The following is a 15,560-nucleotide window of genomic DNA, read 5'->3' as shown; positions in this document are numbered from 1 at the left end:
CCCCCCCCCCTCGTCACACATCGTCACAAATGTCTGACCCCCCCCTAGGTGCGTGACGTCATTTATGGACGGCCCCCAATGTACCTGGGCATCAGGTGGCTAGGAGATGTTAACTACCTCGCCTGGTGCACAGGAGGTCGTGGGTTCGATCCCGACCCTGACGCTTGCTGCCGCTGCCGCTGTAGATTCGTAGTTTTCAGTGTCTCTCTCTCTCCACGTGGTCGCGTGGATTGTTCTGCGGCGTCCTCCGGTTTGCTCCCTCCACGCTCAGAGTCGACGACGCGGCCGCGCCTCGAGTTGCGTGGCTGACGATGACACATTTCCCCGTGATGATGGTGACGACGGTGACGAGATCCACTTCATGTTCTTGGTTCTTTCGGTAAAGTCACGTAGAAGGGAAATAATAAACATAATAAAATAAATATAATAAAAAAACATAATAAAATAATTCTCACGACGTTTCGGCCACAACGCAAGCAGCCGTCCTCAGGTGAAGACCAGGTCTGTCGGAAAGACAGCGTCAGAATTATTTTATTATGTTTTTTATTTTATTTATTTTTATTATTTTATTATTTCCCTTCTACGTGACTTTACCGGCAGACCTGTTCTTCACCTGAGGACGGCTGCTTGCGTTGTGGCCGAAACGTCGTGAGAATTATTTTATTGGTTTATTTTATTTATTTTATTATTTCCTTTCTACGTGACTTTACCGAAAGAACCCAGAAGATGAATCCCTGCAGTCACGAAAGCTTTAAATCGAGATCCACTTTAGTTGAACCACGTGGGGGGCCTTACTTGGTAAAATTGATGGTTTCGTGCGAGGGAAACTTTGTTTCTATGCAGGACAGTGGTAATTGTATGGGTCAGAAGGTAAACTCGTTGTGTATAATGCCAGTTCCCATGGGTTTAGCTGTCGCGCGCTGAGGTAATTGCTAAATTTGAGAGTTGTAATTAAGTGGGATTTTAGGCGGGAAATCACTTCCCTTGTAGTTTGGTGACGCCGCTTTGTGGTTAAAATTACAATTTCGGTTACTTTCGTGAGGCAAATTGGTCCGAATTGTGATGAACATTCCATGCGGAGCTCAGTCTCAAAATAGCAGCACATTTGCCTGCAGGAATCATTGTTACAATATTAACGAAGAGCCGATCGAATAGAATCAATCTCCACGCCATCACCGATCATGGGCCACGGTCAATCCATAGGGGCGTCCATAAATGACGTCACGCGATTTTGGACGATTTTTGACCCCCCCTCAACTATGACGTCACAAAGCTCTGCCCCCCCCCAAATAAAACATGCTTCAAATCGCTTTAAACTATTGTCATTGTAGTGCGTATTTAATGTGGCGCTGCACTCTGATGTTGTAGGAGAAAACATTTATTAAAAAGTCTATTTCATTAAGTAGAACGTGTTGTCTATGTTTATTTAAAGTTGCGCATTTTGATGTGACGTCACATTTCTCCCCCCCCCCCCCCCCATCGTCACAAATGTCTGACCCCCCCCCCCTAGGTGCTGACGTCATTTATGGGCGGCCTCATAGCAACAATAAAAAATTATACATTTGACGATCGGGAATTGTCACCAAGATGTATAACCATGGGGCAGTCAACTCTGAAAGCAACCCCGTAAAAGTTCGGTCGTTTTAAATGTTGACGAAAACCAAAACTAAACTCGCTCAACAACATTCTCGCATTCCCCGCATTGCAAGACACTCACAACTTGCCCGGAGTTAACAGTTGTCGTTTTAAGTGCGTCTTATAATCAGGTACTTGTCACCAGATTTGTATAACTTTACATTGTGGTGCGTCTTATAATCCGGTACTTGCCACCAGATTTGTATAACTTTACATTGAGGTGCGTCTTATAATCAGGTACTTGTCACCAGATTTGTATAACTTTACATTGAGGTGCGTCTTATAATCCGGTACTTGCCACCAGATTTGTATAACTTTACATTGTGGTGCGTCTTATAATCCGGTACTTGCCACCAGATTTGTATAACTTTACATTGTGGTGCGTCTTATAATCAGGTACTTGTCACCAGATTTGTATAACTTTACATTGAGGTGCGTCTTATAATCCGGTACTTGCCACCAGATTTGTATAACTTTACATTGAGGTGCGTCTTATAATCAGGTACTTGTCACCAGATTTGTTTAACTTTACATTGTGGTGCGTCTTATAATCAGGTACTTGTCACCAGATTTGTATAACTTTACATTGTGGTGCGTCTTATAATCCGGTACTTGCCACCAGATTTGTATAACTTTACATTGAGGTGCGTCTTATAATCAGGTACTTGTCACCAGATTTGTATAACTTTACATTGAGGTGCGTCTTATAATCCGGTACTTGCCACCAGATTTGTATAACTTTACATTGTGGTGCGTCTTATAATCCGGTACTTGCCACCAGATTTGTATAACTTTACATTGTGGTGCGTCTTATAATCAGGTACTTGTCACCAGATTTGTATAACTTTACATTGAGGTGCGTCTTATAATCCGGTACTTGCCACCAGATTTGTATAACTTTACATTGAGGTGCGTCTTATAATCAGGTACTTGTCACCAGATTTGTTTAACTTTACATTGTGGTGCGTCTTATAATCAGGTACTTGTCACCAGATTTGTATAACTTTACATTGAGGTGCGTCTTATAATCCGGTACTTGTCACCAGATTTGTATAACTTTACACTGGAGTGCGTCTTATAATCCAGCAACAACCAACAACAACAACCAACAACAACAACAACCAACAACAACAAACAACACCAACCGCCAAAAAGCAAAGAGGCACCAAGATCCGGTTCTCCTCGCCCCACCCCCTCCCATTGACTTAACATTGACTCGAATTCCCTACAGCGGATAGGGCGACGTGCCCGGCGCCCATTGGCTGGCGCCCGGGAATGCACGCGGGGCTCCCCCCCCCCCCTCACGCCCTCCGTCGCCTCATTGGACGCCCCCCTTATCCGCACTAGGAATTCTGAAAAGGGGGTGGGGGGGGTGACCGCGTTGGTTGATGATCGGTCGCGTCCAGGGGGTGTCGGTGAACCCCCATCGGGGAGCGGTGGGAGATCGGTTGCGTCCAGGTGGGTTGGTGAACCCCCATCGGGGAGCGGTGGGAGATCGGTTGCGTCCAGGTGGGTTGGTGAACCCCCATCGGGGAGCGGTGGGAGATCGGTTGCGTCCAGGTGGGTTGGTGAACCCCCATCGGGGAGCGGTGGGAGATCGGTTGCGTCCAGGTGGGTTGGTGAACCCCCATCGGGGAGCGGTGGGAGATCGGTCGCGTCCAGGTGGGTTGGTGAACCCCCATCGGGGAGCGGTGGGAGATCGGTTGCGTCCAGGTGGGTTGGTGAACTCCCATCGGGGAGCGGTGGGAGATCGGTCGCGTCCAGGTGTGTCGGTGAACCCCCATCGGGGAGCGGTGGGAGATCGGTTGCGTCCAGGTGGGTTGGTGAACTCCCATCGGGGAGCGGTGGGAGATCGGTTGCGTCCAGGGGTGTTGGTGAACCCCCATCGGGGAGCGGTGGGAGATCGGTTGCGTCCAGGGGGTGTCGGTGAACCCCCATCGGGGAGCGGTGGGAGATCGGTTGCGTCCAGGTGGGTTGGTGAACTCCCATCGGGGAGCGGTGGGAGATCAGTTGCGTCCAGGTGGGTTGGTGAACTCCCATCGGGGAGCGGTGGGAGATCGGTCGCGTCCAGGGGGTGTCGGTGAACCCCCATCGGGGAGCGGTGGGAGATCGGTTGCGTCCAGGTGGGTTGGTGAACCCCCATCGGGGAGCGGTGGGAGATCGGTTGGATCCAGGGGCCGGGGGGGGTTGGTGAACCCCCATCGGGAATCGATCGGTTTGTTGGGTCCAAAGGGGGTGGGTGGGGAGGAGTGGGGGGGTGAGGAGTGGGGGGGTGAGGAGTGGGGGGGGTGAGGAGTGGGGGGGGGGTGAGGAGTGGGGGGGTGAGGAGTGGGGGGGTGAGGAGTGGGGGGGGTGAGGAGTGGGGGGGGTGAGGAGTGGGGGGGAGGGGTGAGGAGTGGGGGGTCAGGAGTGGGGGGGAGGGGTGAGGTGGGGGGGTGAGGAGTGGGGGGGGTGAGGAGTGGGGGGGGTGAGGAGTGGGGGGGGTGAGGAGTGGGGGGGAGGGGTGAGGAGTGGGGGGGGGTGAGGAGTGGGGGGGAGGGGGTGAGGAGTGGGGGTCAGGAGTGGGGGGGAGGGGTGAGGTGGGGGGGTGAGGAGTGGGGGGGGGTGAGGAGTGGGGGGGGTGAGGAGTGGGGGGGGTGAGGAGTGGGGGGGAGGGGTGAGGAGTGGGGGGGGTGAGGAGTGGGGGGGAGGGGTGAGGAGTGGGGGGTGAGGAGTGGGGGGGGGGGTGAGGAGTGGGGGGAGGGGTGGGAGGGGGAGGGGTGAGTGGGGGGGGGTGTTCGTGGTTGATGACCATCGATCAGTGAGTGCGATCGAGTGGTGAACAGGACCCGCATCGGAGTCGCGGGGGTATCGATCATCCGCCGAGGGGGTTCTGCGGGCGGGGGGCGAGGGGGTTCGAGGGTTAGGGGGCGAGGGGGTTCGAGGGCTAGGGGGCGAGGGGGTCCCGCAGGGAAGGGTCGGAGCGAGCCGGGGTGGTTGTGGTCGCTTGTTCACACCGCGCGTGTTGCCTGAAATGGCGAAAAAGTCTCGCAAACAACAGGCGATCAAGGGGGTTCAGGCTGTAGGTGATCAAGGGGGTTCAGGCTGTAGGTGTTCAAGGGGGTTCAGGCTGTAGGTGTTCAAGGGGGTTCAGGCTGTAGGTGATCAAGGGGGTTCAGGCTGTAGGTGATCAAGGGGGTTCAGGCTGTAGGTGTTCAAGGGGGTTCAGGCTGTAGGTGATCAAGGGGGTTCAGGCTGTAGGTGTTCAAGGGGGTTCAGGGTGTAGGTTGTGGGGGGGCGACACCAGCGCGCCCTCGCGCTGCTTGCGAGCCTCGTGTTGCCCACTTGGAAAGTCGACGTTCCCGCGGCGGGGCAGTGTACGGTCGGAGCGGCGCGCGCACCCTCACGGTACGTGCGGGTGTGTGTGTGATGCTGTGTGTGTAGCTCTGTGTGTTACTCTCTGTGTGTGTTCCTCTGTGTGTGTGTGTAGCTCTGTGTGTTACTCTCTGTGTGTGTTCCTCTGTGTGTGTGTGATGCTGTGTGTGTAGCTCTGTGTGTTACTCTCTGTGTGTGTTCCTCTGTGTGTGTGTGTAGCTCTGTGTGTTACTCTCTGTGTGTGTTCCTCTGTGTGTGTGTGATGCTGTGTGTGTAGCTCTGTGTGTTACTCTCTGTGTGTGTTCCTCTGTGTGTGTGTGATGCTGTGTGTGTGTAGCTGTGTGTGTGTCTGTGTGTTACTCTCTGTGTGTGTTCCTCTGTGTGTGTGTGTCTGTGTGTGTTGCTCTGTGGTGGGGAGCGGTAGTGTAGCGGTTAGCGCGCTGCGCTATGAACCTGGCGACCCGGGTTCGATTCCCGCTCACGGCTAACACCAGTGACGATTATCTGAACCGGTCCTGGGCCTCCCCTAGGTCGACTCAGCCTTAAATGAGTACCTGGTGCGGTGTGTAAACATCGCCACTAGGGAGACAAAGGCGGTCGGGCGTGGTGCTGGCCACCCACCCCCTCGTGTACCGTTCCGGCCTTCATAGGTGCTCGCTAACAGCACTTGCCCCTACAGTCTGTTCAGGCTATACGGGGGATCTTTGTTTTATCTTTGTTGCTCTGTGTGTGTGTGTCTCTGTGTCTGTGTGTGTGTCTCTGTGTGTGTGTGAAGCTGTGTGTGTCTGTGTGTTGCTCTGTGTGTGTGTGTCTCTGTGTGTGTGTCTCTGTGTGTGTGTCTCTGTGTGTGTGTGTCTCTGTGTGTGTGTGTCTCTGTGTGTGTGTGTCTCTGTGTGTGTGTGTCTGTGTGTGTGAAGCTGTGTGTCTGTGTGTGTGAAGCTGTGTGTCTGTGTGTGTAGCTCTGTGTGTGTAGTTCTGTGTGTGTCTCTGTGTGTGTAGCTCTGTGTGTGTAGTTCTGTGTGTGTTACTCTCTGTGTGTGTAGCTCTGTGTGTGTAGTTCTGTGTGTGTTACTCTCTGTGTGTGTGAAGCTGTGTGTCTGTGTGTGTAGCTCTGTGTGTGTAGTTCTGTGTGTGTCTCTGTGTGTGTAGCTCTGTGTGTGTAGTTCTGTGTGTGTTACTCTCTGTGTGTGTAGCTCTGTGTGTGTGAAACTTGGACTGCGTTGGCGTACGAAGCCTTCATCGGAACAACAACAACAATCTACTGTATAACAGGCGACGTTTCGGGCAATGTCCCTGGGGGGAGGCTCTGTACCCCCCCTCACCCCCCCCCGCGTCCACACTCGTAAGTGCACCTAGCCTGGCACGGGCAGGCGCTGCGGTGTTTGGTGATGTTAGTGGCGGGCGATATGGCAGCTGCTGCTCGTAGTTGTTGTGGTAGTAGTTGTTGTGGTAGTAGTTGTTGTGGTAGTTGTTGTGGTCGTTGTAGTAGTAGTTGTAGTATTGTTGTTGTAGTAGTAGTTGTGGTAGTTGTTGTGGTAGTTGTTGTGGTAGTTCTTGTAGTAGTAGTTGTAGTATTGTTGTAGTAGTAGTTGTAGTAGTATTGTTGTGGTTGTTGTAGTAGTAGTGGTAGTTGTTGTAGTAGTATTGTTGTGGTAGTGTTGTAGTTGTTGTAGTAGTTGTTGTTGTGGTAGTAGTAGTTGTGGTAGTTGTTGTGGTAGCTGTTGTAGTTGTATTGTGGTAGTTGTTGTGGTAGTTCTTGTAGTAGTTGTAGTATTGTTGTAGTAGTTGTGGTAGTTGTTGTAGTAGTATTGTTGTGGTTGTTGTAGTAGTAGTAGTTGTTGTAGTAGTATTGTTGTGGTAGTGTTGTAGTAGTTGTGGTAGTTGTTGTGGTAGTTGTTGTAGTTGTGGTCGTTGTTGTGGTCGTTGTAGTAGTTGTTGTATTGTTGTGGTAGTTGTTGTGGTAGTTGTGGTGGTTGTTGTAGTAGTATTGTTGTAGTTGTGGTAGTTGTTGTAGTAGTAGTTGTGGTAGTTGTTGTAGTAGTAGTTGTGGTAGTTGTTGTAGTTGTATTGTTGTAGTTGTGGTAGTTGTTGTGGTAGTTGTTGTGGTAGTATTGTAATAGTAGTTGTTGTGGTAGTTGTGGTAGTTGTAGTAATTGTAGTATTGTTGTGGTAGTTGTTGTAGTAGTAGTTGTGGTAGTTGTTGTGGTAGTTGTGGTAGTAGTTGTTGTGGTAGTAGTGTAGTTGTGGTAGTAGTTGTGGTAGTAGTTGTAGTTGTTGTGGTAGTAGTTGTAGTTGTTGTGGTAGTAGTTGTAGTTGTTGTGGTAGTTGTTGTAGTTATTGTGGTAGTTGTTGTGGTTGTTGTGGTAGTTGTTGTAGTTATTGTGGTAGTTGTTGTGGTTGTTGTAGTTGTTGTGGTAGTTGTTGTTGTAGTTGTTGTTGTCGTTGTTATTGTCGTTGTTGTAGTTGTTGTAGTTGTTGTTGTTGTTGTCGTTGTTGTTGTTGTCGCTGTTGTTGTCGTCGTTGTTGTTGCCCACGCGGTGGATTCCTCGTAGTTTGTTCCCTTCAGATGAAGTCATCGCCAGTGATTAGGGTCGCCACAGTGTTCACCAACCAACTCATGCTGACCAGCGTGGTGAAGTGTGACCAGGGGGTGAAGTGTGACCAGGGGGTGAAGTGTGACCAGCGGGGTGAAGTGAGACCAGGGGGTGAAGTGAGACCAGGGGGTGAAGTGAGACCAGGGGGTGAAGTGTGACCAGGGGGTGAAGTGAGACCAGCGTGGTGAAGTGTGACCAGGGGGTGAAGTGTGACCAGGGGGTGAAGTGTGACCAGCGTGGTGAAGTGAGACCAGGGGGTGAAGTGAGACCAGCGTGGTGAAGTGAGACCAGGGGGTGAAGTATGACCAGGGGGTGAAGTGTGGCCAGGGGGTGAAGTGTGACCAGGGGGTGAAGTGTGACCAGGGGTGAAGTGTGACCAGCGTGGTGAAGTGAGACCAGGGGGTGAAGTGAGACCAGGGGGTGAAGTGAGACCAGGGGGTGAAGTGTGACCAGGGGGTGAAGTGTGACCAGGGGGTGAAGTGTGACGAGCGTGGTGAAGTGTGACCAGGGGGTGAAGTGTGACCAGCGGGTGAAGTGTGACCAGGGGGTGAAGTGTGACCAGCGGTGAAGTGTGACCAGGGGGTGAAGTGTGACCAGCGTGGTGAAGTGTGACCAGCGGGGTGAAGTGTGACCAGCGTGGTGAAGTGTGACCAGCGTGGTGAAGTGTGACCAGTGTGGTGAAGTGTGACCAGGGGGTGAAGTGTGACCAGGGGGTGAAGTGTGACCAGGGGGTGAAGTGTGACCAGCGTGGTGAAGTGTGACCAGCGTGGTGAAGTGTGACCAGGGGGTGAAGTGTGACCAGGGGGTGAAGTGTGACCAGGGGGTGAAGTGTGACCAGCGTGGTGAAGTGTGACCAGTGTGGTGAAGTGTGACCAGGGGGTGAAGTGTGACCAGGGGGTGAAGTGTGACCAGGGGGTGAAGTGTGACCAGCGTGGTGAAGTGTGACCAGCGTGGTGAAGTGTGACCAGGGGGTGAAGTGTGACCAGCGTGGTGAAGTGTGACGAGCGGGGTGAAGTGTGACCAACGTGAAGTGTGACCAGGGGGTGAAGTGTGACCAGCGGGGTGAAGTGTGACCAGCGTGGTGAAGTATGGTCAAACAGCCGTCACTCGCCCTTCCTCATCATCCAGCAGTGGATCGGCAGAATCGCTGCACGTGGCACGATTACTCGTGTGGTGTGTGTGTGTGTGTAGTGTGTGTTGTGTGTGTGTTGTGTAGTGTGTGTTGTGTGGTGTGTGTGTGTGTGTAGTGTGTGTTGTGTGTGTGTTGTGTAGTGTGTTGTGTAGTGTGTGTGTGTTGTGTAGTGTGATGTGTGTGTAGTGTAGTGTGTGTGGTGGGTGTATGGTGTGTGTGTTGTGTGTGTAGTGTGTGTAGTGTGTGGTGTGTGTGTAGTGTGTGTTGTGTAGTGTGTGTGGTGTGTGTGTGTGATGTGTGTGTAGTGTAGTGTGTGTGGTGGGTGTATGGTGTGTGTGTTGTGTGTGTAGTGTGTGTAGTGTGTGTTGTGTGGTGTGTGTGTAGTGTGTGGTGTGTGTGTAGTGTGTGTTGTGTGTGTAGTGTGTGTAGTGTGTGTTGTGTAGTGTAGTGTGTGTGGTGTGTGTGTGATGTGTGTGTAGTGTAGTGTGTGTGGTGTTGTGTGTGTAGTGTGTGTAGTGTGTGTTGTGTAGTGTAGTGTGTGTAGTGTGTGTTGTGTAGTGTAGTGTGTGTGGTGTGTGTGTGATGTGTGTGTAGTGTAGTGTGTGTGGTGTGTGTGTGTTGTGTGTGTAGTGTGTGGTGTGTGTGTAGTGTGTGGTGTGTGTGTAGTGTGTGTTGTGTGTGGTCTGTGTGGTGTGTAGTGTGTGTTGTGTGTGTAGTATGTGAGTGGTGTGTGTGATGTGTGTAGTGTGTGTAGTATGTGAGTAGGTGTGTGTGATGTGTGTAGTGTGTGTAGTATGTGAGTGGTGTGTGTGATGTGTGTAGTGTGTGTAGTATGTGAGTGGTGTGTGTGATGTGTGTAGTGTGTAGTGTGTGATGTGTGTAGTGTGTGTAGTGTGTGGTGTGTGATGTGTCTGTGGTGTGTGATGTGTGTGTGGTGTGTGATGTGTGTGTGGTGTGTGTTGTGTGTGTAGTGTGTGTGGCATGTGTGGTGTGTGTGGCATGTGTGTGTGTGTGTGGTGTGTAGTGTGTGTGATGTGTGTGTGGTGTGTGATGTGTGTGTGGTGTGTGTAGTGTTGTGTGTGTAGTGTGGTATGTTGTGTGTAGTGTGTGGTGTTGTGTGTTATGTGGTATATTGTGTGTGGCGTGTGTGTTGTGTGTTGCATGTGGGGAGCGGTGGTACAGCGGTTAGCGCGCTGCGCTACGGCCAACACCGGTGACGATTATCTGAACCGCCCCTGGCCTCTCCTAGGTCGACTCAGCCTCAAACTGAGTAACCTGTTGCGTTGCGTAGTAAACATCGCCAGTCTGGGAGACAAAGGCGGCCGGGCGTGTTTGCCACCCACCCACCACCCCTCGTGTGCCACGGGGCGTCCTTGCCAGGTGCTGCCCGCTAACAGCAGCAGTCGCCCCCCACGTGGCACACCGTCGGTGTTACTACAGGTGACACGGGGGGGGGCATCTTCCTCTTGCCTGCTGCACGTGAGTCGCTCGTTCAGTCGACCCCGTCAAATACCGCAGGGCAACCGACTTTAATCATAGTCCCTTTTAAGATGTTTCCTTGTTCATGTTTGTTATTTGTGGCGGTTGCACCCGATTCTAGAGCCGAATGGCTCACAGGGCTCTAATACATGGAACAGAATGGTTGTGGACAACCCCTACGAGACCTCCTCCTCCTGCTTCAAGGAAGTTTGTGGGACGCAGATCCACGGGGTCCTATGGGGGGGGGGGGTGTTGTTGTTGTTGCTACCACGTGGACGCTTGTGTACACACAGTACAGTAGCAGGGAGTGCCGGGTCATCACGGCACCGCGGTTACTGTGCCAGTGAACTCGGCACGGTGGTCACTCCTCCTCCACCTCTGTCGAGGACTCGGTCCACTCACTCGTCCACCCACTCACCCAACCACCCACTCACTCGTCCACTCACTCATTCACCCACTCACCCAACCACCCACTCGCTCACACACTCACCCACACATCCACTCACCCACACATCCACTCACTCGTCCACTCACTCATTCACACACTCACCAACACACCCACTCACCCAACCACCCACTCACTCGTCCACTCACTCATTCACCCACTCACCCAACCACCCACTCGCTCACACACTCACTCACACATCCACTCACTCATTCACACACCCAACCACCCACTCACTCGTCCACTCATTCATTCACTCACTCATTCACTCACTCATTCACTCACTCACTCATTCACACACTCACCCACACATCCACTCACCCATACATCCACCCACTCACTCGTCCACTCACTCATTCACTCACTCATTCACTCACTCATTCACACACTCACCCACACATCCACTCACCCATACATCCACTCACCCACTCGTTCACACATTCATCCACACATCCACTCACAACCACCGCCCTGCATGTCACAACAAAGACAAAGATCCCCCGTGTAGCCTTAACAGACTGTAGGGGCAAGTGCTGTTAGCGAGCACCTATAAAGGCCAGAACGGTACACGAGGGGGTGGGTGGCCAGAACCACGCCCGACCGCTTTTGTCTCCCCAGTGGCGATGTTTACTCACCGCACCAGGTACTCATTTGAGGCTGAGTCGACCTAGGGGAGGCCCATGACCGCTTCAGATAATCGTCACAGGGTGTTGGCTGTGAGCGGGAATCGAACTCGGGTCGCCGGGTTCATAGCGCAGCGCGCTAACGCTACACCACCGCTCCTGTCACAACAACACACCCACTCACCCAACCACTCGTGCACACACTCGCCCACATACACACTCACACAACCACCACCCTGCATGTCACAACAACACACCCATTCACTCACCCTCTCACTCACCCACCAAACTGCAGGTCACAACAGTACACCCACTCACGCTCCCAGCAAGTGACTCACTCACTCAACCACTCACCCAATCACTCAACCTATCACTCAGAAACTCACTCACCACTCAACCTATCACTCAGCAACTCACTCACTCGCAATCCCAGCAACTCACCCAGCAACTGACTCACCCACCCAACCACTCACTCACCCACTCAACCAGAAACTCACCCAACCACTCACTCACCCACTCAACCAGAAACTTACCCAACCACCCACTCATCCAACCACTCACCCACCCACTCACCCACCCACTCACCCACCCACTCACCCACCCACACACCCACCCACCCACCCACACACCCACCCACACACCCACCCACCCACACACCCACCTACACATCCACCCACTCACCCACCCATCCACCCACTCACCCACCCACCCACTCACTCACCCACCTACCCACTCACCCACTCACCCACCCACTCACCCACCCACTCACTCACCCAGCAACTCACCCACTCACCCACCCACTCACCCACCCACCCACCCACTCACCCACTCACTCACCCACCCACCCACCCACTCACTCACTCACCCACTCACTCACCCACTCACCCACTCACCCACTCACCCACCCACCCACCCACTCACTCACTCACCCACCCACTCACTCACCCACCAACCCACTCACTCACCCACCCACTCACCCATCCACTCACTCACCCAGCAACTCACCCTCCCACCAGACTGCAGGGTCACAAAGCTTCTCTTTCTGCTCCTCTCCGCTGGCCAACTTTGGAATTCCGTCTCCGTCGTCCCGTTCCCCCCACACCCCTCCCCCCACACCCCTCCCCCCACCCACCCTCCCAGCTCTTACAATAATCATCTTGCCCAATTCAATCAACGCGTTTTAACTTTTATTGAATGCAACTGTTGTAGTTAGTGCCGGTTGTTGCTGGCCACTTGGCGTTTTGGTCACATCTGGGGGGCCGAGTGGCCCAGCGACCATCACTGGCTCGCTTGTGATCTCTTGGAGTTGGAGCACCGATCAGAAAATGTATTCACACTGCAGGAATCCGATGAGCTATGAAGCTCATTTTTCGATTTAAAGCTTTCGTGACTGCAGGGATTCATCTTCTTGGTTCTTTCGGTAAAGTCACGTAGAAGGGAAGTAATAAAATAATAAAAATCAAACATAATAAAATAATCCTCACGACGTTTCGGTCACAACGCAAGCAGCCGTCCTCAGGTGGAGAACAGGTCTGTCGGGAAGTCATTCAGACTCTGTCTTCTCGACAGACCTGGTCTTCACCTGAGGACGGCTGCTTGCGTTGTGGCCGAAACATCGTGAGGATTATTTTATTATGTTTTATTTTTATTATTTGATTATTTCCATTCTACGTGACTTTACCGAAAGAACCAAGAAGATGAAGCTCATTTTGTTTATCTCAACAGCACGTCAGCCCTCCCGTCACCACACGTGGCCGAGGGTTGACCGTCCCGCCTGGGAGATAAAGGCCAGCGATGATGTGATTCGCGTGCGAAGCAATCCTGGTCTTACCACGCGCCAACTCAGTTGGCAAGCTGTGTTGGAGAGTTAAACCCACAAACAACGATTACAATTCGTGTAGCCGTGACGTTTCGCTGGGTAATTACAACACCAAGCCTCATTAGGCGATTATCCAGAATTGCCAGGTGGTGGCGGGTTTAACGACACATTTATATTTACGCGATCTAAGCAATGTAACCACGATCACGTTCCACGCCCGCGCACACAATTCCGCTTGCTGTAAACGTTTGTTGTTGTTGTTAAGTCGAATTTACGTGCGTTTGGCATTTCAGATTATCCGGGCCACTCCTGACCTAACCAACCATCACCCCAGATAATAGTGGACTCGATGTGTCGTTGCGTACGTACGTGTGTGTGTACGTATGTGGAACTTATTTCACGCCGCACGTAGCCAACCGTCCTAATCTTTCTCTATTGGAGGGGGGGGGTGGCGTGCGTGTGGTTGTGCGTGGCACGGTTGGCAAACGCCGCTTGCCGCTTCTGCGTAATCATCAGCGAGACCCGCACCGATGTCCCTCGCGAGAGCGACAGTCGCGACTCACGCGGGGGACGAATCTCGTTTGGGTTTTGTGTTGCGTTGCTTTCGGGATGACCCGGCCAACATGGGAGAGACGCACCCCTGACCACCTTGATAACGCCACTCAGCGTGGACGCACATTCTGTACGGAAACCGCCGGGCGCGCGTTTGCTCTGCCGGGCGAGGGAAGGTCGGGTCGTCGGCGCAGAGGGGAAGGCCTCGAGCCTGGACTTCAACACGGGCAAGGAGCTGACATCCCAGATGGCTGTGGGGTAGGGGGGGGGGGGAAATGGAGATTTTGATTTACGCGGTGTCGAACATACAACAAAGGGAATTCCAGACCGTGGGGGCAGGGGGGGGGCAGCAGAGGAGGAATGAGTGACCTCTCACACGGAGCGGAAGGGCTGGCTGCGGTCTTGTGACAGAACAACTTGGAGCAGAGTCTGTGTGGAGCGAGACGGTGGAGTGAGACGAGAGGCAGGAGAGCGCGTGGAGGGGAGTGGAGTGAGAGGGGAGAGGTAGGAGAGTGCGTGGAGGGTAGTGGAGTGAGATGAGAGGCAGGAGAGTGCGTGGAGGGGAGTGGAGTGAGATGAGAGGGGAGAGGCAGGAGAGTGCGGGGAGGGGAGTGGAGCGAGATGAGAGGAGAGAGGTAGGAGTGAGTGTTGTAGAGGGGAGAAAAGTGAGATGAGAGGCAAAAGAGAGTGTGGAGTGGAGCGAGGGGAGAGGTATGAGAGAGCGTTGTAGGGGGGAGTAGAGTGAGATGAGAGGGGAGAGGGAGCTAGTGGTGCACCCATTAGAGGCATTATCTCTCCCGCTTTATGAAAACATGTGGGGGCATTGCCAGCGCGCCGTTCCTCGCTTGCTGCTCCTCAGTTCTGAGCAGATCGTAGGAGGAGCCTGATGCAATATCAGTGCGGCGTGCATCTCACTTACTGTCACGATTACCAACCCGGCATGCCTGCCTGCATGTGTGCCTGTTGGCTATCAACTAATGGGGGGGGGGGGGGGGGCACTGACTCGGCAACTTGAAGTGCGGAGCGCGCGGTGTTTTTCTTGGCCACGGACATTTTTTGCCGGATCAGCCCGGCGTAGAAATCCCTTCGTGTCTTGCCAATCTTTTACCTTCCTACGTCGCCTTCTGGCCCTCTGCGTCTCAATCTTCGCTGTCTCTGTCTATGTGTCCCTCCTCATCCTCGCATAGAGACTCACATAGAGACCCGTAGACTCACACAGAGACCCATAGACTTCCATAGAGACCCGTAGACTCCCATAGAGACCCATAGACTCCCATAGAGACCCACAGACTCACACAGAGACCCGTAGACTCACACAGAGACCCATAGACTTCCATAGAGACCCGTAGACTCCCATAGAGACCCGTGGACTCCCATAGAGACCCACAGACTCACACAGAGACCCGTAGACTCACACAGAGACCCGTAGAATCACAGAGAGACACGTAGACTCACATAGAGACCCGTAGACTCACATAGAGACCCGTAGACTCACATAGAGATCCATAGACTCACACAGAGACCCGTAGACTCACATAGAGACCCATAGACTCGCACAGAGACCCGTAGACTCACATAGAGACCCACAGACTCACATAGAGACCCATAGACTCCCATAGAGACCCGTAGACTCCCATAGAGACCCGTAGACTCCCATAGAGACCCACAGACTCACACAGAGACCCGTAGACTCACACAGAGACTCATAAACTCGCACGGAGACCCGTAGACTCACATAGAGACCCATAGACTCAAACAGAGACCCGTAGACTCACACAGAGACCCACAGACTCGCACAGACTAAGCTGTGATGAGACTGGCTTCTAACAAAACCATGACGTAGAATTTGGTTTTGCACTCGACTTGACCAAAATCGATCTCTGAGAATCGAAGTGTCATCTTGACAGACATTGCCCTGTCACGTGGC

General features: G+C 52.9%; 1 protein-coding gene across 1 annotated transcript in view; it reads left to right on the top strand.

Annotated features, from left to right (window-relative positions):
• The window catches only part of LOC133341698 (ectoderm-neural cortex protein 1-like), a 98,952-nt gene that overhangs the window by 61,001 nt on the left and 22,391 nt on the right, over positions 1–15,560 (top strand). Inside the window, exon 11 of the mRNA XM_061550366.1 lies at positions 13,748–13,886. Coding sequence (XP_061406350.1) covers positions 13,748–13,886 — 139 coding nt within the window. The remainder of the gene's footprint in view (positions 1–13,747; positions 13,887–15,560) is intronic.

Source organism: Lethenteron reissneri, chromosome 1, assembly GCF_015708825.2.
Source record: "Lethenteron reissneri isolate LAM-NWPU_2019-01 chromosome 1, ASM1570882v1, whole genome shotgun sequence".
In the NCBI taxonomy this organism is placed as follows: domain Eukaryota; kingdom Metazoa; phylum Chordata; class Hyperoartia; order Petromyzontiformes; family Petromyzontidae; genus Lethenteron; species Lethenteron reissneri.
This window is presented reverse-complemented; position numbering and strand designations above follow the sequence as displayed.